Source organism: Eucyclogobius newberryi, unplaced genomic scaffold (assembly GCF_026437365.1).
Source record: "Eucyclogobius newberryi isolate DKJ021-1_F unplaced genomic scaffold, fEucNew1.0.hap1 SCAF_18, whole genome shotgun sequence".
In the NCBI taxonomy this organism is placed as follows: Eukaryota; Metazoa; Chordata; class Actinopteri; order Gobiiformes; family Gobiidae; genus Eucyclogobius; species Eucyclogobius newberryi.
This window is the reverse complement of record NW_027315812.1, coordinates 26,856,749-26,882,767: the sequence shown is the minus strand read 5'-3', so window position 1 is coordinate 26,882,767 and position 26,019 is coordinate 26,856,749. Positions and strand designations below refer to the sequence as shown.

At 39.9% G+C, this 26,019-nt stretch overlaps 1 protein-coding gene across 2 annotated transcripts in view; it reads right to left on the bottom strand.

Moving 5' to 3' along the window:
• Positions 1-210: 210 nt before the first annotated feature.
• Positions 211-26,019, bottom strand: part of LOC140364814 (neuropilin-1a-like) — a 123,522-nt gene continuing 97,713 nt past the window's right edge. The window contains exons 9-17 of one of the 2 annotated variants that reach the window (XM_072451185.1): positions 20,814-21,145; positions 18,347-18,491; positions 12,443-12,529; positions 9,836-9,886; positions 6,394-6,537; positions 5,647-5,924; positions 4,917-5,013; positions 4,786-4,839; positions 211-3,617 (exon numbers count right to left, since the gene is read on the bottom strand). In XM_072451185.1, coding sequence (XP_072307286.1) covers positions 3,331-3,617; positions 4,786-4,839; positions 4,917-5,013; positions 5,647-5,924; positions 6,394-6,537; positions 9,836-9,886; positions 12,443-12,529; positions 18,347-18,491; positions 20,814-21,145 — 1,475 coding nt within the window. In that variant the 3' untranslated portion in view covers positions 211-3,330. Of the gene's footprint in view, positions 3,618-4,785; positions 4,840-4,916; positions 5,014-5,646; positions 5,925-6,393; positions 6,538-9,835; positions 9,887-12,421; positions 12,530-18,346; positions 18,492-20,813; positions 21,146-26,019 lie in introns of both variants that reach the window. The other variant, XM_072451186.1, reaches the window with a different exon arrangement.

The window sequence follows — 26,019 nt, the reverse complement described above, 5'->3', positions numbered from 1 at the left end:
GTGGTCATGTTCTCAAAATAAACTGAATGTTAAGATTCATATTTATAATTAATTCATTGTAAAACCATTCATCCACATATCTCCCACTGTGAGTGTTTCATTTTAGTGGTAAAAGTTTTACCTGAACTTTTACACCAGCAATTGATGTAGACTCCACTGCTGAATCATGAATCAAAGAAAATGGCTCAAATAATAGTAATAAAACCAATCGATTTTATAAGGCCTTGCTGTTTATTCATTTTTTCCCTACAACAGCAAATTACAGAAGCAGTATTGAAAATAAAAGTCTTATTTTATCTTGTAAAAAACAAAACAAAATCTGCACAAAATCGGATGACAGTACAAAACGAAGCATCAATATGTCCATGGTGGGGGAGGGGGCAAAGCCATCTCATTTTTTTTTTACATTTCAGAATTATTTCACATAATCTGAAACTACATATAAAAATGAAACAGGTGTTTTTTGAAATTTTCCACATTTTTTGCAAATGAACGCTAAAAACACATAAATCTTCTTAAATATATTTATCAGTGCAACATCTTTTGAGTCCAGCGCTACAGTATCCGTTTTCTCTAGCTTAGTCCTTTAGCTACTATCCCAAAGAGCTTGAAGCGGTAAAGACGAGAAGGGTGGGCAAAAAACGGGAAAAAAATCAAAAGGAACTTACGAAAAATAAGTTTAAGTCTTCACCACAACACGACGTAAATCACACACACATAGAAAAACACCCTTGGACCAATACTGTGATTGTTAGCGGCTCCCGTGGGCCTCCATAGTATCCCACAATGGGCCCTTTTCCTTAAAGTTCACACAAAAGTCCAATCCTCTTGTACTGTCCTGCCACGGGATTGTCTCAAGAGAAGAGTTCACAAAGAGGGTGTCGTGTTGGAGCTAAAAAGACGTACAAAAGCTCTACAAACCCAGTCTTTAGTCGGTGACGGTGGTGAGTGGTGAAACGTCCTTTGGTGAAGCCGCAGAGAGGAACTGTTTTGGACCTGATTGAGGTAATGTCCTAGGTCAGTTTCACAAAACACATTAGATTCGAGTCAAACATTTTGTACAGTGCAAGTCTGTGGTCAGGCTAGCTGTTTGGGATTGAACAACACCTTGCTAGCATTGTGGTTAGGTAACCTTTACAGTTTTGGATCGCTAGCTCGTGTTCTAGAGTCAAATACCACTTATCTAGACCAATCATTGCAAATACCCAATGTGTTTTCTTTAAAATACTCCAAGAACACATCATAACATAATGTACTCAGATGTTTCTATATTTTAGAGTGTTTACTAGACTGTTGACCCTGCAACGAGCTGGCCACTGTCCAGGGTGTACCCCGCCTAAAGCCCAAAGTCACTGGGATAGACTTCAGTCACCCACGACCCCTAAAGGGAACAGGCAGTAGAAAATGAATGAAATGAATGAATGTGCACAGGAAGAGCGGTCTTGTTGGTAACCATTGTTCTCCAGCCAGGGGGTCAAAAGACAGGCAGGCTACTGTTGTTGTTGTTGTTGTTGTTGTTGTCGCCTCCACCTTATGTCTGGATGCAACAGGATGTGCCACATTGCCATGCAACAGCAAAACAATAAAAAAAAAAATCTGCTTTTATTGCATGTAGAAATGATTTTAGACAAACCAGATGATTATGTAAACATTATATTGGCCTGTGTAGTGATAATAACACTATGTTTATGTGTGAACAGATAAGCTTACATGTAAAAATGCAGTTATAATGGACCTCTGTAGTTGTTAAGTAGTGATAAAAAAAACTGCCATTACTACGCCGACTAAACTCGCCACAATTAAAATGATGGATTTTTCAATAATCTTTTAATTCAAAATAATAAACACACTCTACTCAACACTTTGGCCGCTAGCTCAACTGTTTATAGCCTTCTATAGACCAACATAACACAAAATCAAATAAATAAAACTAAACTTTTGTGAAACTGACCCAGCGTCTCATCTTTATGACATCACAACATTATGGCTGCTGCTACACATGGGTGAGTGACTCGCGGCCAGACGGGCCATACAGAAGCTACAGGTACAGCATAATGAAAAGTGATGATAGCACCAATCTTCAGTTAGTTAGCGAGAGCCTTTCAAAACCCTCCCTTAGAAAAGAGACTCCTAATACTGGGGAATCGGGAACAAAGTGCATTCAAGCTAGTATTGTCCAAAATCTGCAATGAACAATCCACAGTGACAAGAGGATGTGCTAATGTTGGCTAAAGCAATGCAGCGATGATGATTGTTGCTTCTTTATTTGGTATGTCGACAGCTAGCGTAACATCACTGCCTCTTCTGCCGTCTCTATGAGCTATGGTACATTAAAATATACTGGTGTAAAGTCAAAACAAGTGTCAAAGAATGAGTTTTGATAGCTTAACTAGCATTGCTATGGAATTTTGACTAACGGATGGCTTGAATGCACGTTGCAAATAAAAAAACAACAACAAGACACCTTTCACAAAACATTCAGGAGATTGTATTTACACACACACAAATGACCCATGAAAAAAGGGATACTGCAGCCATCTTTACTTTAGTTTTAAAAAAAGGGCAATAAAATATATTAAAACATATATTTACAGTGCGTTTTTCCTGGACCATAAACAATGAACGAGTCAGACGAAGCGATGCGATAGACTGGATCCCGTTTTGCAAAGAGTTACGTCGCCTTGTTTCCTGTGACAACCAAGAGAGCATGATGGGAAGGCACTGTCAGAAAGAACCATACACATTGCCATGAAGTAGACCCTCACTTTTTGAGTGACAGGGGTCAAAGGGGAAAGGGGGCGGGGCGTCTGGGTCATGTGTTATGGGCACACCCTGTATATGCCACATCACAGGGATGCATCTACAGTTTTGCTGGATATGGTTCTTTTTTAGTAGAAATTTGTCAAATATAAACAATAGCCTTCATCAACTTAAAGAAAAACATCTCTCCTTGAAAAAAAAAAAAAGATAAATACTTTAGACATTATTAATAAATTGGTCTCAACACCAGCATCCGATTGTAAAAATGAATGAAAATCATAATAGAAAATTAAAATATCATCTAGATCGTATGTACATATTTTCTCTGTATTTTGTTTGTACACAGTGACCCCTACTGGTAGGTTTCTTTTACGGCAGCTCCTGAGAAAAATAGCAGTCCAGAGTTGACGTCCCATTGGTTGTGTCGCTCTGACAAATAGAGGGCGGGGCAGTCCGTAGAGCCCGCCTCCTCTCTATAGTGGATGTGCCTTAACAGTCTGGCGTAGACTTCTTTGGAAATCCACCCACTTTTGCACAGTTGTTTACTATAAAAAAAGTTATTTCATTTCCTCACGCCTCTGAATATGAGCTCTGTACGTTTAGTTTGTCTTTCTTTAGCTTGACGCCGTCCACCAGCTCAAAGTTATAGTTCTCCAGAGCCGATAAATTCCTGTCAGACATGGCCCCATGTGAGCAAGCGCAGTACAGCACCACTCCACAGATGGCGCCCAAGAACACCCCCAGGGCCGACATGGCGATGATGGTGATGAGGATGGGGTCCAGCGTCTTCAGCATGTTGCCCGCGCCACTTATTTGATTGGTCTCCACAAGGTCCGGGTACTCCGTGATTTCCTCCACTGGAAGGGAGAAGGAGGAAAAATAACATGAGTGGCGGTTTCCATTATATTTGGAAAGTTGAAAGAAACATTTTAAAAAATATATATATGGTTTTAAGTAAACAGGCTGCTCTGATCCTGGTTTAGACCCGATGTAGACTTGGTTGTTCTAGCTCTCGTTTATTTCATTTTATTTTAGTCCCAATTTCAATGTTTTGTGTGCAATAAAATAACATTTGTAGATGTAATAGTTGTAAGAATTCAAATGTTAAATGGGACATGACACAGTAGATTTGAGACCACTTAATGTATTTCCTGGACTATAAATCGCACCTTTTTACATAGTTTTGGCCGGGGTGCGACTTATACTCCAGAGCGACTTATATGTGATATTATTCATTATTTTCACACTGGCAACTGCATTTCACATGTTGATTATTTTCACACTGACAACCACAAGAGGGTGCTCTAGGCTCTAAGCGACGCAGAAGAAGAATCTGCACTTCCTCTTCCTCTGGAGTTTGTGGAGTTGTTTAGAAGTGACACAGAGGAAGAAGAATTCAATGGATTTAGTGATTTGGGGTAAAACTGATGCTTTGGTAAACTTGTTAGCATGTTCTTTATGCTATAGTTATCTGAATAACTGTTCATATGTTACGTTAACATACCAGACACTTACCACAGTTCTGTCTGTGCCTCATGTAGCTGAAGGTGTTAGCGTTAGCATACGTCATGTAGCTGAAGGTGTTAGCGTTAGCATATGTCATGTAGCTGAAGGTGTTAGCGTTAGCATATGTACACCTATTCACCATGTTCTCTAAACTGTTATTATTTTAAATTGCATTTAAAGGTTAAATGTCTGTTCTTGGTCCTGGATTGTATCAAATAAATTTCCCCCCAAAAATGCGACTTATACTCCAGTGCGACTTATATATGTTTTTTTCGTCTCCATTATGCCTTTTTTGGCTGGTGCGACTTTTACTCCGGTGCGACTTATAGTTCGGAAAATACGGTTGTAACTTTTGCTCTGGGGCTTAGAAACCCTTTGTATGGTCACACTGTATTATATTTAACAACTCTCCAGGAACACTTTTCTGTGGTGGGGATTTTAACCTCCACTTTCAACCTCCACTAGATGTCTCAAATACATTTAGCACTAGCAAGACAATAAAGACAAAGCAGGACTTACAGATATCGGTGTAGCTATCCTCCGGTAACATGGCTTCTGTGGGTACAGCAGGATCTGTGCAGGGCGACATTTCATGGTTAGAAGTGACATTACAAACTCACAACAGCAGAAGGAGGCGTGGCTGGTGTTACCTTTGCAGTCGGCGGCGCTCAGTCCATTCAGAACCTTTATGTCATCAACAGCTATGTCTCCCCAGCTCTTCCTCTCCACCAGACCCTCGATCACCATCTGCAAACGGACGACATACTTCAATGAGGCGGCCAAACTATTTCACCAAACTTAAGTCGAAGTGGGCAGAAAAAAGTTATTAATAATCAGATTAAAAGACAATTCACATGGTCTTTTGAATAACGCCTGGGACATTACATCCCGGTTAGAAGTATGTTTTGTCGTAACCTACCAAAGTGAATATACTTTATTACTTAAAATAACATTACACAAAGAGAAGGCAAAAAGTACTCAACAGTATTAAAATAAATAAATGCAATTATATAAAAAAAATGATAAAACTACTCAAATATTTCAGATAATTAATTTAGTATTTTATTCATTTTATTTTTTTCAATTTAAAAGTGTAAATGTGACTTTTGCCACCTGTTTGTCTCCATAGAGATGTTTGCGAGCAACATTCAACATTTATATAGCATCAAACCTTTAACTCCTGCAATTGAATAAATGCTGGATATGTTTAATGTCATACTGTGGAATATTCCAGGCAACTTTTCACTTTTTAACGTAAAACATTTGAAATAAAAGTTGATGATAAGTTAATAAATGTAATTTGAGTAACATTACTCGTGCCTGTGTACTACAGCCTGCTAGATCGACTTCTGTGCTGTATATTCAATTCCATGCTCTCACCTGGTACGGTCTGTTGGTCCTGGGGACCAGCACGCGCCCCTCCCTCCAGCGGTTGCCCTGGTGACCGCTCACAGTCCACAGTAAGATGTCCGCGGGTCCATCCAGAGTCTGTTTGCGCTGTTTGATGTGCAGAGTTCCGATGTGTGGCCCAAACATGTGGTACCAGAAGGACACGCACAGGTCAGCGTCTGGAGAGCTGACCATAGGGCTGACCAGACGGGCCACTTCAGTCTGCTGAGGGCCTGTGGCTAGAGTGTAGATGAAGTTCCCTGATCCACCTGTGTAAAGTGAGAGATCTGTTGAATTTGAGTGTGTAGTTGTAACAATAAAAGCTATAGGCAGCTACTACATGAATGCAGTTGCAAAGAACGCAATTTGATATAAATAATATAATATAATATAATACTCTTTATGTACTTAAAAACAGCACATGACCTCAGAATATGTACTTATGATGGCACAATACGTGGAAATTTGAAAGCAAGTGTTTTTTGGGGCTCAGAGAAGTGTGAATTGAGATAAATACAACTCTAATTATGTTTTTGGTTTGAAAGCTCAAAAAAGTGAATGTTGCGTGTGTCCTTTAAATGGTGAGACTTGATGAATTCGTGTAATGTACTGCTTTAGGTTTTAGACATTGTTTCTTTGTAAATGACACAAAACTGTTTACAGCCTTGTTTTTGCACTGTGAGCCCAATTCCTTCTATCTTCTTAAAAGAAAACCAGAAGTGTTGTTGTCTTCCTCACCTTTATGGTCCATGTTAGGCCCGGTGTTGAGCGTTGGAGTTCCACTGGACTGGATCTGCCACCTGGAGCCTGTGTCCTCAGAGGTCCAGCTGCAGAAGGATGGATTACTGGCCCAGCCAAAGTCACAGGCGAACCACAGGAACGCTGCTCCACAACCACAGAGGGAGAAGTGTCATTATATCATGCTGTTTTCAGGCTTTCTGAGACACTTTTGGTCACGTTATTCTTGGTTTTGCAGTTTCAAATATTGTAAATGCAAGTAAATATTAAAAAATGATTAAGTTAATGAGGTAAAAGACAATAGCTGTAGATGGACACAGGTTACTGAAGAATGAGAATGACATGAAAACATAATCAGGCATAAAATAAAGAAAAAAAATGGTTAATGCACACAAACAATGCGTGTTTTTCAATGTATTTCTGAGCAATATAAGCACCCTTAATGAATTCAATGCACGATAGATAAGTTTAATGCTGTATTGAGGAACATTCCAGGCAAACCAATAACATTACCATGGAAACAAGCCTGTGGCAGAACCTACACCTGACCAATATAAACCCAATGCCAGTTTTGATTTGAACCAAACGCAGTAAGACATTTGCATTTTCACGTCCACCTCGTGTTTTAGTTTGATGTCTGAGCTCTTTAAATGATCGGACGCCACAGGAACACGACCTGCTCCTGGAGTTTGCAGGAGCCGTGGACATTAACAAGCACCTGCGGCTTCTCGGGCCGTGTATGACCGCAGGCTACACTTCAGGGCTGCGGCCACTGGCTCTGATCCTGTGCGACCACCAGGGGGCAGCAGAGGCACGTGGATGAGAGGGAGCACAGCGGAGAAGGAGAGGGAGCAGAAAGAAGGTTTTGCCTCATAATTTATTTGTTTGTTTGTTTGTTGCTGTATTGGTTGAAGTGAGCACACAAGTCAGAGATCATTTAAATAACTGTTAATTTATTCATTGGTTTTAGTGTGATGAAAAATTAGGGCCGTTACTGTAGCAATTAACAGTTCAAAACACAATATTGTAATTGATGATTGAATCAATGGGGTATGTGATATCTTTTATCTTCAAACATGTTATTTTAAATATGATACAGTATATTTAAGGTCATTTTATTTTAGCGTACCACTTAATCATCAAGTTATTCAAATTAAAGTTTAATTACAAGTTACATTTTATACAAATTAGTAGTCAGACTCTAAAACATGTTTTAAACCAACTTTTAGCCAATATTTTAAGTGCATTTTTAACCGTAAGCTGTTTATGCCATTTTAATTAACCAATACAATTCATTTGATTTTAAATTACACCTTTTATAGCTTAATGTATATATATTTTTAAAATGAATAATGCATTTGCACATTTGTTCAACCTAAATTAGGAACTGAGTTTGAACTTACACCTGATCAAATCCAGTCAGTTCATTCTTTCTATCAGACTCTGGGCACAAAAACGTGTTATTAACCTCCTGCTTCCTCTTCTCCTTGGCTTTTCATACCGCCTCATACGCTATTTTAATTGGGCACGCGATTTCTCCATCAGAACGTGGCCTTGCTTCTGAAATGCGGCCGCACACGGGGGAATTCCAGCCTTTTGTGTTCAACAGGCAAACATTGGTTAAAAGCCGCCGCCACATCATTACAAGAAATGTGCCGCTGTGTAGTATTTAGCCGTGTGAGAGGCCCCTTTCAGTCCCACGCCGGAGCTGAGAGCCGTGGCAGGCGTCCCACCCATTCCCCCGTGTCCCTTGGAAGGCTTTCTTTATCCAATTTCAACAGTACTTGCTCCGTTTGTGTTATATTTTCGCTCCGTGCTAGATTCTTGTCCGCGGGGGAGTGCATTGTCGGACGCCTGTTACTACAGTCCTCGTACTCATTAAAAGGGCCGAATCTCTGCGGGGGTTCGAGTTTCCTCTGGACGACCCAGCCAGACGCCCGGTTCTTTGTGCCGGGCTTTGAACCTGCGCATGTCTGACACCTTATTATTATTATAGGTGTTATCAGGTTATATCAAGATTGAGGGATGTGAGGCTTTACTGTGGAATATTCAGACTGTATCTTTTGCCCTTTCATTGGTCGCACAGGGTTTTTCTGTGTTTTTGTAAACCGTAGATTAAGTTTGAGGGTCAGGGGTTGGACTTTATAATAATTACACTGTTAATAACCTTAATAAAGTATGAACAAAGACTCAGATTCAGGCTTACAAAATACAGTACGCCACCTGCATTACTCTTCGGAACATTGTCCTTGGAGATTTTGGCCTTTGGAATGTTTGAGGCAAAGTAAGAACATCACCATGGAAACGTGCATGTTATAGATCCTCCAGCGGACAAGTTACAAGTCAAGTTTGTGGAGAAATGAGTCCCTTCACAGCAAGAGTGCATGTTTATCAAGCTTTTTTAGTACAATAAAAACACCTGTAATTAATGATTTGCTTCTTTTTTTTGACTGAAATCTTACACACTGGTGCTTTAATTAAGACCATAACTCTAACCTTTTAATTAAGTAGTTACTAAGCCTGAATCCTTATCAATAAACTATTTGTTCATGATGATTTAAGTCTTTTTCATGCTTTATTAAGACGAATTAAGGTCTAATTATTACAAAGTGGTACCCGATAATGTAATTGCATTTGGCTAACACTATAATAAGTTCTATCTTCCATATTTTTAATCAATTAGTGATGAACTAACTACATGTAAGAATAGAAATAAGTAGTTAATAATGATTTATAAACTTTTGTAGTCGTTAGTGATTTTTTAAGATAATGATTAGATGCAAACCCAGTAACACTTTTTAATAACTAGACTTTAATAGCCTTAACAAAGCATGAACGAATACTTAACACATAAAGAACATGAAGAATGTAGACTGACTCATGCTTAGTAACTGTAACTTCATGCTTTATTAAGTATAATTAAGGTGTAGTTACCAAAACACTTTTCATAATAAGGTGAATAGTCATGATGTTATTCTGAGGCAGGAATATAAAAAATCGATGATGCTAAATCTGAGCTAAACCCGCAGGCAGCTGGATGAAACCTATGGACCATTAGCCAAGGTCAGACAGTGCCGGCGTGGAGGTGGGGGACCGAGGGGGTGTGTGTGGCCCCCCGGAGCCCTCCTCATCACCTCATTTCCTGCGGTCATTTGCGTGTTGGCCTTTTGTTTGCTGTGGGTGTTGCGCGTGTGTGTTTAAATGTGCTCGGTGATTAGTGATTATGCTGACGAGGCAGCAGCGGAGCGCCAGTGCTAATCAACCTCTCTCGCCCTGTCAGCGGGGCCATATCATCAGCCGTAATAACAGCCACATCGGAGCAGCACCGGCAGCTAGTCATTAACTAAACTCTGCACACAGCGATGGAAATTCACTCAAATGTCATATCATTTTTTTCCATAAAGTGCTTCGAGGATAAGGAAAGATGGGTGTTCAAACTCACGAGGAATGGTGTCCACTTCAGTGGTGGTGGCCTCAGGTGTAGTGGGGCCCCCTAGAACGACACGAAAACAGTTAGCATGGTTAGCTAGTCACATTGTTTGATACCACCAGGTTTTACAGTTGCTTCTAATATCCATAGACTTTCAATTTGTGTTGGCAATTAAACAAACATTTTTTTTGTAAAATTGCATGTTCTAAGAGCAATACCAGTAATACAAAGTCACAGTTTTATCATTTCTGGTGTATTAATTCTGTATCTTATCTAATATTACATTGGATTCTTATATTACATTAAAGCTGGGGTACTTTATTTTGACATTTTGAAATGAGGAAGTCGTTATTTATATCTAACTTGTTCCTAGCGCTCACAAACCCTTTGACATGTTTGGCCACGAGCACAGCTATGGAACTGCTTCTTAAGATGGAAAAGTGAGGCCGGGTGGACCACCCTTGCACAGCCAATCAGCTCTGATCCCCAGATAAAATGCTGGAGACAGCGTGTAGTGGTTGGATTTTTGGCTCGAAGTTGTACTTTTAAGGTACACTTTCTGGTGGGGGAAACATAATTTGCCAATTTATGAGACACTGGGTTTGATAACAGTTTAGTCCTGATGTAGACTTGGTTTGGTCCAGGTTTAGTCTGAGTTTAATCCCAGTTTAGTCCTAATTTTGATGTGGTGTGTTCAAATGTGAATGCACAAAGCCTTCAAATAAGCCTGTCCTTTTCCTCTGTATCTACCTGCGTTGCAACAATGAAATTTCCCCATGTGTGGACAATAAAGGAATATCTTATCTTATCTTAAAACTAAAACAGTAACATATCATATACAGATCATATAATGAACTGCTATGGACAACGTTCCTTCAACATTTTTCAGCCGCCCTTTCGTTCTAACTAGTCTGAGTCTATTCAACACAAGACAGTAGAACGGCGCCATCGTGTTCGTGGCTGCTGTGAGCGGGGGGAGGCGGTGCGGTGTAGTCAGGCAGAGAGAGGGGAACGGGCACAGAGTCAGTGGGTTAGTAGGAAACCAGGCCAAGTGGAACCAGAGGAGAGAAGAGGGGAGAAACGAGGGGGACACGGGGGCTAGCTGTAGGTATATGCTCGGCAACAGCAGCAGCAGCAGCAGCGGCAGCGGCAGCAGCAGCAGCAGCAGCAGCAGCAGCAGCAGCAGCAGCAGCAGCAGCAGCAGCAGCAGCAGCAGCAGCAGGTGTGTGGACGACTCCCAGGCAAATGTGCTAATGTCGGGCAGAGGCAGGAGCAGAGGGGGAGGGGCTCAGGTGCGCATCATTAGAGCTGTGGTGGTCGGGGAGCGTGCAGGGGAACGTGAGGACCAGCAGAGGGCGCGTGAGGACTGCGGTTATGACAGGGAGCCAGGTGCAAACTGAGGAAATCCCCAGTCTTTTTCCAAAACTGTGCTGAGGGATTGGTTCAAATGGTGAATTGTATGCTTTCTTCCATAACATTGGCTATTATCATTATCTGATTTCTCGAGTTATCAGATAATTGAAATGTAAACCGTAAAATCTGCTTCAATCTGATTGTGCAGGTTTTGACAAGGAAAATTAAGCAAAAAGAAAGGGTAAACTGAGGCGGCAAAGACAAAAATGATAACGATTGAAAGAGTCGGTGTACTTTATCTCTCAAATACAAGTTACTCTATACAAAAAATCCACAAATGAACTGTCATGTGATCAGATTTATCTAGTGGGTTATCTATTTCTGTAGTTATCTGATTTGTTCTGGCCATAAATGTACCAATTGGTCGATCTTTTGAGTGTTTATTTATTATTCTCTTCTATTGAGACGTGATGTTTTGTTTTTATCTTTACGCATCATTTATTAATAACAATTTTAGTTTGAAATTGCATTTAACCTACATTATTATATCAGCATATCTTGTGTATTGTTTCTAAATTGACTTAAATGTCAAAGCCTTCTGTTTAAATCTATTTTATAACAAGGGAAAATGGCATTAACAAAGCAGAAGCAGGAAGAAGGTGGGGCTATGGGTTTAAGGGGAGGGACTGGATGTTAAAAGGGTGTGGCAATGGTTAAAGGGGTGTGGCTAAGGATTGAAGGATGCTGCTAAAGATTCAATTGGAGGGAATAAGTGCAAAGGGGAGGGGCTAAGGCTTGAAGGGGAGGGTATAGGTATAAAGGGGAGTGGCTAGTGGTCAAAGGGAAGCCCCCCCTTTATGTGAAAAGTGGGGGACTAAGTTGTTGTTGTTGTTGTTGTTGTTTTATGGCGGTTGGCATCCAAGTGTTGCATTACCGCCAGACTTTATTCCTCAGACTTTGTCGTAGTCCTCAGACTCTCTGGGGGACTAAGTGTTGAAGGATGAGGTTTATGTGTAAAGGGGAGGGGCTAAGGGATGAGGTATATTTGTAAAGGGGAGGGGCTAAGGGTTAAAGGATGAGGTATATTTGTAAAGGGGAGGGGCTAAGGGTTAAAGGATGAGGTATATGTGTAAAGGGGAGGGGCTAAGTGTTAAAGGGGAGGATACATGTGTAAAGGGGAGGGGCTAAGGGTGAAAGGGGAGGGTTGTGGTTAGTGTGCAGTCTCATAAAGAGCGATGTGAGCACCTGTCCTGTCGTAGTGGTCACCTGTGCCGCTGTGGCAGTTGACCTCATCGTCACAATCGTCAGACGGGGTCGTGCTCGGGGCCTGGGTGCTGGGCGCCAACGTGGGAGCTGCAGCAGAACACAACAGACATGTTATTATTATTTTGTGTAGGTATTACAAAGACATTTATATTTGTGTTGCTTTTACAGTACTTTTATAGATACGTTTTATCTGTGTGATGTTGATATCTTTTTTCCATATAAGACTAGTCATTATCAGGCTGCATTACTAAACCCAATACCATATCTGTGTAAAATAGAGCACATCAGTCTGGCCGTACCCAGGATTCCACCCGCAGCTCATACATGGTCTATTAGAATTCCTGTTTTTTATCAAATGTGGACGTGTATTAAAATAGAAGTGAAAGGATGCATGCAGAGGACTTGGTGGTTGGCTCCACATGCAGGGCCTGTGGTTGGAGCCAGGGCCTATCATTATGTGCTTGAATGTGGCTAAGATGGCGAGATGCACTGCGCACTCCTCTGTGTTTAGGGCTGAGGAAAAACATATATATTAATATAACTTATGTTGAATATTGAGAGAAAACTCAATCATTTTATTCAATACCCTACTTAAAAGATTATGAGTAAGATGACGCATTTATTAGACATAAACGCATATTTTATCAGTCTTAAATCTACAGCACAGGCCAACATTTTTCCTGGGGCAGAAAAACCCTGGAGATACATGAACACCTCCCACTGTGCAGCACTAATGGCACATCTTAAGAAGCACATTTTCATTTTTGGAATAAAAAATCTCCTTGTCATACGGAGAGTTTTTGGTGCTCAGGGCCCCGTCTCCAGAACTCGAGCTCAGTTTACGATCAGGACTACAAATCGTGCACGTTTTAGGGTTAATGAGTCACAAGGAGAACCAATAAACCCCACACACAAAGGCACCACCCAATACATCAAACAATCATCTTTCTGTGATGTAGGATTGCTAACCACTCAACCGCCATGCAGCCCGGTGCAGTCGCCCTAACTGCCTAACGATGGCTTCCCCCCGGCTGCAGAGATGAGACCCAACAGACAGATAGATGGTGGTGTGAAAAATGTCCGTCTTAAACCGTGTGTGTATGAGTGCGCGCAGCTGGATGAAATATGAGGCCGATCAGCTCCTGTCAGATCGGGGGCGGGATGGGGGTGTGGGGGTGAGGGGGTCAGGGTCAGAGGTCAGCGCTGCATCAGGGGAGTCTCGCAGGGAAACGAGGATTTAGCTGCACTGCTGTTCCGACAGTCCTCGCCGTACACAGGTGCACGGACAGACACTGGGGTATTTGCACAGCGCTGCAGAGGAGAGATTTGGCAGGGCGATAACAAAAGGCTTAGTGTAACACAATTCCAGATGTTGTTATGTTGAATGTAGCAAGTTTTCAGTGTTTTAGCAAAGTCCTCATGGTAACAAGTGCAAGTCAGATGTAAAATAGCTTAAAGGAGGAAAGAAATGGCTCACATTTCTAATAACAATGTAACTAAATTAATGCGCACATATGATGCACTTTTGGAGCTTTTAATCATGTTATAACATCGTTTCCTCATTAAAAACATAGCTGGAGTTGTATTTTACTTCATTCATGATTGTTTCTTTATTCCTGTTTACAAGCTTGTCTTCTTTGAGCCTCACAAAAACACTGAATATCACATTTCCCAGATTTGTGACGTCAAATGTAGAGATCCCAAGGGCCCCCGTGCTGTTTTAGTCCATACTACACTTTTGAGCATTTCTGACTCAAAAACTACGTTCATTACAAATGCTTGCATGTATTAGCATGTCGTGGGAAAGCTAGCTTCTGTTGTTTCCACCTTGATAATTCCATCTGCTGCCTGTAGATGGTGTGCTAATACAAATCCTGATGAGGGAACGCTTCATAGATAAGTAATTTGTACTTTCAGTAGATACAATCTTTGAGTAGCAAAGCAAAAATGTCCAAAACTATAGGGGGAAATAACAAAACTACATCCAATCAGTGCTCCAAAGTATCAAACGTTACAACTAGCAAATTACATATATATTTTTGTCAAAGAGAAAAAGGAAACAAAAAGACCAGTGTGTATTTTCACAGCTAGGAAAATTACTAAACCTACTACGCAAGGGGTATTACTAACTCAAATAATCTACTAAAATGGGTCATTAGTTCAATCACAATATTTGTTGGTACATCCTTATAATAACGACACCTTAATTATCGTTAATAATTGGTATGAACTACTAAGGCAAAGGAAAAGCTTCAGTTGTAGTCATCTGGACTCAGTTAGAAAAAAATAGACGTTTCGACTCTCATCCAAGAGTCATTGTCAAGTGTCATTGACAATGACTCTTGGATGAGAGTCGAAACGTCTATTTTTTTCTAACTGAGTCCAGATGACTACAACTGAAGCTTTTTCTACTATGGAACACGCCTGGACGAATGAGGGATAACACCGACATACTAAGGCAAAGTATATTTATAGAAAAAAAAGTATTTCCAGATGTTTCAATAAACTGTTACATAATGTCACCAAAATGTTGCTTTCAACCTTTTCACTTTGCTAAAATCATTTCCCTGGAAGTGTCCACACACAGGTGCTCCGGTGCTCCTGCTCTGCTGTGGCCACATGTTTGGCAGGTTCATTACAGCTCTATGATATGTGTGTGTTTGGCATTAGCACTGAAAACAAGCATTATGATCTGACTAAAGCTCCCGACGGGACTTTGGGAGGCTTACAACGGAACGGGTCGCCCTGAAATCCAATATGTAAATCCACTTAGGGCTAGCTTGCTACACGCTCTTATTGCGCTCAGCTGTGTTTGTGCTAAATCAGCTTTGCTTCAGTTAGATGGAGAGCAAGAATAACAGGAAGGCAGTAAAGTGACGCACAGAGGTCGCTTTGGACAAATTATAATTTTATGGATTAGTCAAACTGCATACTTGACAGAAGAGGCCGCAGAAGTATGTTGGGATTGACTTGGATTTGACTGTAGCTAATTCACTTCTTCTACAGTGTTTAAGAAGGTGTTTACATGCGCTCAGACAAACTGGATTTGCAGGATTGCAAGTAGCAACACAATAATCAGCTGAAGTTGACATCAAACATAATAGAAGGTTGGCAGACTGACGTGCTACTGTTGTGCCCTTGAGCAAAACACTTCAGAAGTGTCAATCATTTTACAGAATCATTTTACAGCAACAACTACGACTACAACTACTACTACTACTACTACAACAACAACAACTACGACTAAAATAACAACAACTACGACTACTACTACAACAATAACTACTACTACTACTACTACAACAACAACGACTATGACTACTACTACTACAACAACAAATACGACTAAAATAACAACAACTACGACTACTACTACTACTACTACTACTACTACAACAACAACTACGACTACTACTACTACTACTACAACAACAACGACTATGACTACTACTACTACTACTACAACAACAACAACAACTACGACTACTACTACTACCACTACTACTAGAACAACAACAACAACTACGACTACTACTACAACAACAACTACGACTACTACTACAACAACAACTACGACTACTACTACAACAACTACTACTACTACTACTACTACTACTACTACAACAACAAAAACTATGACTAAAACAACAACAACTACTACCACTACCACTACTACTACTACTACTACTACAATTTACTGCTACTGTTTTATTTTTATAATCGTAGCCCAGCGTAACCCAGAGCTAAAACCCACCCGCCTCCATGTGGAGCACTGTGGGCATCATCCCGTTGAACCCTGCAGGAGGCTTCACTCTTTGTAAGTTTCCGTGGTTTGATGGCAAATGGGGCTGTGGCTGTAGGAGCTGGCGACTTCTGCACCAGCCAAACACATGTCTACAGAGCCAGACCTGCCCCGGGGCTGAAAACCCTTTGTAAGAGAAGGAACTACTACTATGACTATTTCTACAAAAACAAAACTACAACTACTATTACATTTTGATTTTTAATTGCACATAAAAACATGTATGTAGCACGATCACCATTAAAAAAGATGATCGTGCAAGACAGAGTGACAAGACCACCTCCCCTAAAACATATAACAAACAGGCATGAACTGGCATGAACAGGTAAGCCAATTACATTTCATTTGATATTAAATATTTGTATGAATTAATGTACATTTTATGGTGTTTTTAAAAAATCAAGTGTGGAAATGGATTTAAGACCCGTTTTGAGTAGAGTACTATGAACTAGTACCACGACCACTATTACTACTACTACTATTACTGCATCAACTACTACAACTACAACTGTTATTACATCAACTATTACCACTACTACTACCACTACTATTACTGCATCAGCTAGCACTATAACTACTACTACTACTCCTATTACTACTACATGCCAAGATATCCAAGACACTAAATTAGAAAAAAAAACATTACGCAACATTCAGTAATTAAATACATGTTTTCTTTTTTAACAAAAAAAACAGCAAAGCTTAATTCAACACAACATAGCAGGTGAAAATATGGTTAAAACAATTATTATGTTCACTGTGAAAAATAAATAAAAAACCTCTGTCCTTGTTGCTAACATGCCATCGTTAGCATTAGCAATATTACATTATTCTACAATGTTGACCACAATATTTGCAAGTTACACACTATTCTAATCTCTAGTCATAACAGTAAAACCACTTGTAGACAGAGATTATTTTAAGATTATTTCCCTCCAACAAAATTCTTCCAAACATGCTTAGAGTTTCGGGCACATACTTTGCAATAATCCTCATGTGCCAAGTGGACTTTAGTTTGATCCCCACTTGAGGTGCCTACAGTTGGACAGCTTTGATGTTACTCGGACTGGACTTAGTGCCCTTTGGAGGGATAAAGAACTGGAGCCGGACAGCTGCGGGCTCAGCATAGGAAGCGCTCCCGTTAGCTTTTAAATAACCCATAGATATTCTGAGCGGAATACTTCCTGGTTGTCATTAAAAGCAATGCTAGATGGACACCATGACATTTTTACAGTAACAGTGGTGTTGCAAACTAAACAGACAGATTTTCTTGGCAAGATAGCGTTGGCTATTATTGCAAACCCTGATTATTTCACTTGGAGAAACAGACATTTAACTTTAAAAATGCTGGGTTGAAAACAGTAGCATTGTTAAGCTATTTTACAGATGTTTCTTATTGCATATTAGCAAACATAAAGGCTAAAAGCTATACTTAAGTAGGCAAAGGCACTATTGCAGGCCTGTTGACTATGATCCATCGCACTACTTCAGTATTGTTTTTCCTTTCTTATAGAGTGCATGCAATTTTCTCCAATGACAAATACTGAGAAACAAAACTATGAGTAGCTTTTTGCCTTGCTAACTTCATCACACAATTTTGTTTAAGAGCCAACTGCTGTCACCAGGGTGGTAAAGCTCCTTCTGTGGGAGGTGTCATAGTGTCATATCGACTCAAAATAAAAATAAGAATATGATTAGTTGTAATGTCTTGGCCTTTAACAATGAAAATAAATAAATAAATAAATATTCTCATTGCCAAACTGTGCTTCACATGTGGAAGGGTCTATATGTCTGTAATATAATGATCTTGCTGGAAGGTTGCCATTGTGTGTGCCACTGTTAATCAGAGTGGGAGAGACAGTCAAATGTTGTCTCGGTGCTAAAAACGATGCCACGCTTGGAAATGTCATGAGTGAGAAGAGGAGAAGCGTCAGTCCGGATAATAACCCCAGCCACTGCCATTACGGCGTACAGGGAAGTCATCACCGTATGCACAAATGTCACCATCAACCGTGAAAATGCCATTTCAGGTTGGTCCTCTTTTGCATTTGTTGGAACCGAAATTGAAAAATGGAATAGCCTTTTTCCTCCTTTTTTCTTACCTTCAAGCTCGCACCCCAGGAGCTCTAGGCGCAGCCCCATCCCAGCAGGAGCAGCCCTCTCTGGGTAGATTCTGATGAAGCGCGTCAGCAGGGGCTCCACCGTCCTCAGCTCCGGAGTGTCGTAGTTACTGTTTCCTTCAAATATCTGCAATTGATAGACAAGGTGGGTTAAATATGTGGAAAGATTAACCTTCAAAAACAAATTATATTGTCAAACATCAAACAAGCATTTTCTTTCTTTTTATTGGATGGGATTGTCAGTGGGATAGTAGCTTAGTCGAAGTTGAAGGTTGACAGCAGGTCTCTGCGGCTTGCTTTGTGTTTAGATGTTGTACCCTAAAGCAAGACACTTAAACACCCTTGTCTGACAGAATGTAACACAAATGCAGCCACGTCTCCAACATTCTGCCCTTTTAAGTGTGTATTCTTCATCCAAGTTGACATATCCTATACCCCCAATTAATAGTATATTTAAAATAAAGGTGATTTCTACAATATTATGCTGTAAACGTCTTAAGCCAAAAGACAATTTACTGTAAACTAGACTCATTTAATCTATGCATAAAATATGAATATGTTGGAGCCATTCCTCGAACTACACTTTTGCTTGATACCACTCAGATCCTCAGGTAGCCACAGGCACTTATTCCCACTTTGTGCAAAACCACAGAAGTGAAGGCTGCTGGTTAAAAGGCAACATTGATGGGAACCGGCTCCAAATCTCTCTCATCTTACGGACATCTTCACTCGGCTTTGGCTGGTGACTCGCGGGTGGGACTGACTGGAGGCAGACTGCGGCCAACACCTCTGTCAAAAGGCTGCTCTGATCCATAGCAAGCCTCTGTCAAATGAGGGGAAAGACTGGATGAGAGCGCAGAAGTAGATAAAACCTTTGATGGAAGTGGATTTGGTGGCTGGTTTCAAATGTTAGAAGCCTCTCGAAAGCATAGGGGACATGAGAGGAGGTAGGAGGCTAACTAGGACACAAGGAATATAGATCCGTCTCCGTCACATCATAAATCAAGGATCAGACCATCTGGATCAGATTTATGCCCTGTCAGAGGAGCTTGTAATTGGGGACGAGCACTTGTTGCTTTTCTTGGAGGTGTGAAGGTCCACAGGCCAAATCCGGACATTCCATTTTTTATATCAACTGCCAATAGATTTAGGTCAGTTGTCTCAGCGAGTACAAGCAACGATTTTACTGTAGTAAATAAATAAAGATAACAGTATATGACTGTAAAATTCCAACATGCAACTGTAAATTACCAAGTCAAAATATACCATAACTATTTATTTATAAAAACACTCGTTATTGGGAAGCAGACACATTTGTATTGGTGCATTATTCAGTGAAATTTATATTTCAGTGCATCGCGAATTTAAAAATGAGTAAATACAATAAGTGGAATCACAATTTCACCACAATAAACGTAAAAAACAGTTGAGGTTTCAGCTTTAGCCAGATTTTCACCGTATTTTTGTTTTCCTTTGTGATAAGATCCAATGTGGCTAGTAAACCTGGGGTATTTCAGTTGTAGTTCTCCTCCTGAGCGGCCTGACTATCTGTGAGGAGCTAAGTGTTGTGCTGAATACCAAACAGCAGGAGTGAACCGGTGGAAGGACCTTTGGGAGACTAGAGATGCTTATCCTAATGCCATTCAAAGCACTGCTGAAATTGACTTACTTCTGCAATGCAATGACTTCACCAAGCACTGCTCAACAGTGCGGGGAAAAACTGCACTAAAATCTAGAGGCTGATGTTGCAGACATTATAAACAAACTAGTAATGGTAAAGCTTTGGAGTAAAATTTAAATACACTGCTTGGCGTTGTGTGCAGGATTTTAATGATAGCAAAGATGATTTTACCTTTCCCAAATATCAATATAGTCTTTTTTCTTTAAATAAAAAAATACATAATTACGTGTTTAACATTTTGAATAAACTATAAATAAATACATAATTTGCTGTCAGGTTTTGGGTTGAAAACGAACTATACAACCCAAACAGGCTTATTACTTTTCACAATACTGGGTTAATACAGGTCAGGAGATACAGGAGAATGGCAATAAATCTAAATTTAGATATTTGTTTTGAAGATGTACACAACTTGAATATCGAGTATATAATGTATCGTAAAGAGGAAAATAATTAAAACACAAAAAGAGCTGATTAGAAATAGTTACGTTTCAAATATGGGAATATGGTGATATTTCTGCACTTTTGTGATTCATTTTTACAGACATTTCAGATTTGTCTGATAATCAACCCTCAATCAATACGTCTAAAGACATGTTCTAACACATTTCCATTGGATTGACATAATATTAGCTGAACATAATTGTTGGGGAAAAATAGAAACATAAAAAATCAAGAATACAATTTTTGTCAGTATTGCCCACCCTTAACCATGCTTGATTATAATAGTTTAATCAAGTTCAGGCTGTCTGTTTTTGAAGCCCTCACCTTTGGCTTGTTGCCGTTTGCGTCGATCACCATCTTGTAATCCGTTCCGTTGCTACTGTAGCCCAGTCGGAACCTCTTCATGAAGACCTTGTTCTCGCGATGCTTTCCTCCCTGGATGATCAGACCCTTGAGCAGCTTCTCTTCCCCCAGATCCACCTGCAGCCACTCGTTGGTGAAGGGCTGCGGCTGGGGGAGCAGGGTCCACCCGGTGCGACTGGTCAGGAGCCGTGCGTTCTCCGGCACCCAGCTGCGGTCAGTGTGGGAGGATGCGGTGATCTGGTTGTCGGTGATCATGCCGGATACCATCCCCAGCATTCCGGAACATGGGTATTCTGGAAGATAAGGAAACAGGGACGTGTGAATTTGGCCATCAGACTTGGTGAAAATGGTGATGTCATCCTTTATTCGTCTATTGATGTAGTATTTATATATTCAAATGGACTTATATAGATTCAAAGATAAAGGTTGTTTCAGTAGTTCTTGCTATAGGAGCGATTTAACTTCAGTTTTGAAGTTTTTTTTAGCATTGTAAAGTTTATACAATGTGATCTTATAAAGTCAAGCTGCAACTAACATTTATTTAAGTAGTCGATTAGACGGCAATTATTTTGCATTGATTTGATTAGTGAGACTATTTAAATACATTAGCAACCAAATAAAGGTTGCTATATGGTGACTGAAGGCATCTAGCTATAGAACATTATGAAACAAACTGTATTAATGATGAATATCTGAAATTGTTTATAATTATTTTATGTTTTTATTAAATAATGCCATTGTCTTTGTTGTAAAAGGTATTTTTGTATGTGTTTTAAAGTCTGTATAGTACAGATTGCGATGATCAAAATAAAATAATGAATATTACTGATTAGTCGATTACTCCTAACATAATCCAAAATGTTTTAAGAGATCTCAAGTGGAGTGATACTTAGTTTTCAACATCAGCAACATACTCAATAAATAAAGCAAGATGGTTCATATTTTCAGATAATTCAAAATTCAAATTCAAAACAGCAAGCCACCACTGCTAACACTATCTTCCCTAATGGAATGAAAACCAAACTCAACATGATAGATCCAACAAGTGCGGCTGAACTCGCTGCTGCTTCTGAGGTCAACCAGGACATCCAGAATCCAAGTGGAATAGGCAGTTCCTCCCGCTCCTCTGTGATGTTGCTGTGATCCGCTCCCTCTATTCCTGCCCAGCTCGTGCATACTAATCCATTCAGCCCGCAGCGCTTGTCTCCAGGCAGCCAATTAAAACCTCGCTCCTGGTCGGCTCCTCCACCTTCTGCATTCTAGCGGAGTTTTCCCCCCCGTTTCATCTCCCCTTCAACAAGCATCACATTCTCTTTGTCTTGCCTGCCTTCTACTCCACAGCTGTCAGCGCAACTCGTTTTGTTTTTTTTTCCTGACCAGAACTTTTGCCTTTTTGATTATTTTCTTTCTTTAATCTTCTCTCGTCAGTTTGTTCCAGAATCAAGTGTTTGTTTTCCAAGGGAGACAGTTGTTTCGAAGTCCTTTCATTCGCGCTGACACCACTTTACATCAAGAGAGAGCAATCTGTTTGTTTGCAGCTTTTATCCTGTTCAGATACCAAGTAAACAATACGAATACACTGCAATGCCACTGCTGGAATTCTAACATTTTGAGGTCAATTTGTCAATATTTAGCATATTTTGTAAATTAGTTGTAGATTTTTTTTCAACATTCATAGACTGTTTGAACATATTTTAAGTTCAATTGCAATTGAAATGCAATTTTAAGAGTCACAGTTCACATTATTATTAAAGTGTAGTTATTATAAAGTTGTATGGATTCATGTATTAATTTACATATACACATACATATTTCAGTCCCTCTCAAATGTTAACACTCTTAGACGTTTTAGAAAAGGGACGTTTGACGTCTTTTCTACTGAATTTGAACCAATGACCATCTAGTTGGAGGGCAAATCATTCCCCAATGCCTCACTGTCACTTTTATGCTACACTTACACATAATTTACTTCCAACTGCAGCGGATTAGCTCAGTTCTGGCTCCTGTCATCACCAGAGCTTGGCAAGAGAAAAAAGAAACCCTCAAAGACATTACCCCGTTTGTTCCATTTTTCTTTTAACTTATTTGAATGTCTGAAAACTCCCTCAGATCTGCAAATGTGCCTCGTTACACAACTCTTCACAGTTTCAGGGCGTTAACATACCTGCTCCTAAAAACGCAGAAATGTAATAATGCCGATATAGCTGGGCAGACAGAACATACAGAGTGTTATTGCCTCGCGCTGGTCCCCCATGCCGTGTTCAAGGATTAAGAGCTAAAGGAAAGAATCTGGCAATTTCAGTCGAGAGATTTGGATGTGCGTGCTACTTGAGAGTATATTAAAAATGGATGCATAATGTACAGTGTGCAATGCCCTGTTTGCCATTTTATTTCACCAAAGACGTTATTTTTGAAAATGGTCAGATGGAGAGAATAATCTGCTGCTGTTTTAGCTTGTATTATTCCTATTGTAGGGTTAATTTGGGAAAAGCAACTGATGTTTTCTGAACATTTAGAACCTTAGGCAAAGGCAGTGTAGAAAGTCGGTTTAAAATTGGATAGTGTTCTTGCTGTGACGTAAAAGCTGCTTTGACTGCTTTGTCCTGATGTATAAACTGGTCCTGTTCTAGTTCTGGTTTAGTCTGTTCTAGTTGATTTAGTGCAGAGGTTACTCCCAATTTTGATGTGGCGCATGTGTTATGTGGTACAACACAGACTTGGATGAAACCTAGGAAACCATGACTTGAATATGGGTTTTTTCATGGCTCATTCGAAACGATCTGTATCCCAGAGAATCTGATATTTTAGGGCCAATATGTAAGGTAGGTTTTTGATCACTTTCCCCAAATTATGTCATTTAAATTGACTACAAGCTCACCACAGCCCTCCTTGTTTAATCACAACTCTGAATGATTTTGTCCAGTTTTTTCTTAAGCAATTAAACTAGAGCTAAAGTGCAAATATTGGCCCAACCAATGAATTGACCTATCTATTAATATGCATTTATAGGTTTGTATTATTTCTGTTTATATCTGTTTGTATAAAGATATTTTCATCAATTCATTTCATCTTTTTTTTCTAATTTAATTTTGAAAACAAATTTAAAACAATTTTGAAAATAATAATAATGTGTGGAAGTTTCATTTGGAATGACATATACATATTCTGAGCTGTTCTTTGACAAAGATATTTCAGTGTATTAACAGTGTTACAGTAAATACTATGCACAAATCTTCCACCAGTATCACCCACCACCCGTCTCCACCCCAGGACCTATCACCCCTCACGCCTTGGTACACTTTCACTAAAGCATGAACAACAAATAAATAATCATAATTATAATTAAGAAGATAAACTGCACATTTTCTTACTCACTGACAGCTTGAAATGAGAAAAGGCTCATTAGGTAAGTAAACTAATCAAATAAACTTATTAGCTGTATGTATATTTTCAATTGATGCCTTATCAAGGTCTAAAAACTTGCAGATTTGAATTAAGTTTTATCATTTTACACTATTCTGTACAGTTGCCAGATGGACCAAAGCCAACCAAAAATGTCCCATGTCTTTTGCCATATGTTCTACAGTAAACATGTTCCATTTGATGTTTTCCCTGTTTCTGAATTTAGATCGAGTCGGTTTAGAAGACGGGGTTTGCTCAAAAACATGTGGATCGCCGCCGCACATCACCACACCCATCGGAGCAAACCTACATGGTATCTGTGGTGTGTGTGCAGGCTTATGGCGCGTTTGGGTGCACCAGAGTTTCGGGTGTAGCGTCAATGATATTTATACTCCGTGGCATATTTACCAACACGCATGCGGAGGACTTTTATTAATGAAAGAGCGCTGATGGGCAAGGGCACGCGACACAGGTGGGGCGACCGAGATGGATGAAGCAGAACATCAAGCAGCATCTGGAGCCTCCATCTTCTGTCGTGATGTCAGAATTATGGAGCTAAGACTGGTGGAAGATTGAGGAACGTCTGGAAAGATTGTAGCGTCCTTGAACTTGTTTTTCTTGACAGTAGATGTGTTTTCCAAGTACTTTGTCTAAGTTCTTATATTGTGTATTTTCTTATCTTTGCCCTGTGTGAAAGGACATGTTTATGAGTGATTCAGTGTAAACCAAACTTTCTACTTGGTGCCTTTTTGTGTCCCAGAGACAACAACGACATACAAGTTCTCGCAAATTAGAATTATTGTTATTGAGATATTGTTGAGACTATTTTTTGTTAGATTCAATCATTTTAAACCTCTTCTTAAGCAAAATGAAACACGTGTGAACTGCAAGAGGCCGCTTTTTCTTAGTGGTCTCAAAGTAATCTCATCATTTCATAATGTTTCTGTCATAAAAACAAATAATTTTTCATAATATTGATCATTTTATACCTGTTTGGTCAGTAGCACATGTTATTCATACTTGGAATTAGGGCTGCAACAAGTTATAAATTGATTGCAACTAAGTTTGATGACTCAAATTGAGCTGGAATTGCATGAAAAAGACACAAAAAATGTGAAGATGTTGTGTATTTGATGAAAAAAACTCTTTAGTCCATAAATGTGCTCCATGTGCTTTAAATAACAAATAGTTTAATCAAAAGAGTAATTGTTAGACTAATCGATTTTGCGATCTCATTCCAATTCCAATTTTAAATACATTTTTCACCCATTATCCAGTCTGTTAAACTAAGGATTTTCTTGCTACAGTATCATCACTAACCACTCTGCCACCAGGCTGATATGCAGTTTACAGTAGCTTATAATATTTCATGGCTCTGCACTAAGACTACTAGGGCAGGTTATTACCCAGAACATGACTACAATCAATGAATGAGCCACTGTCCTCTTTACAAAAGTGGTCCATTTTTCTGTATATCCAATCAATTATTCTCATCATTGCTTGCCCTTCTGTGTTTTCGTTAGAATGGAGAATGATTTCAGTGACAGCGCAGGGAGTCACTGGGTTTACAGCGCCCTACGCAGCCGCGAGCCTGGCTTGTGTCTGCGGAGCGCCCAGGGGTGCTGACGTCAGCTGCGAGGGCCTGCGGTGCCACCATCCTGTGATGTGTTTACGCTGTGTGCCGCGGCGGTCTGATGTTGTGCCCAAACACAGCCCCATCTGTATGCCTGCTGAACCCACAATGCACTGCTCCTTACATGACGCG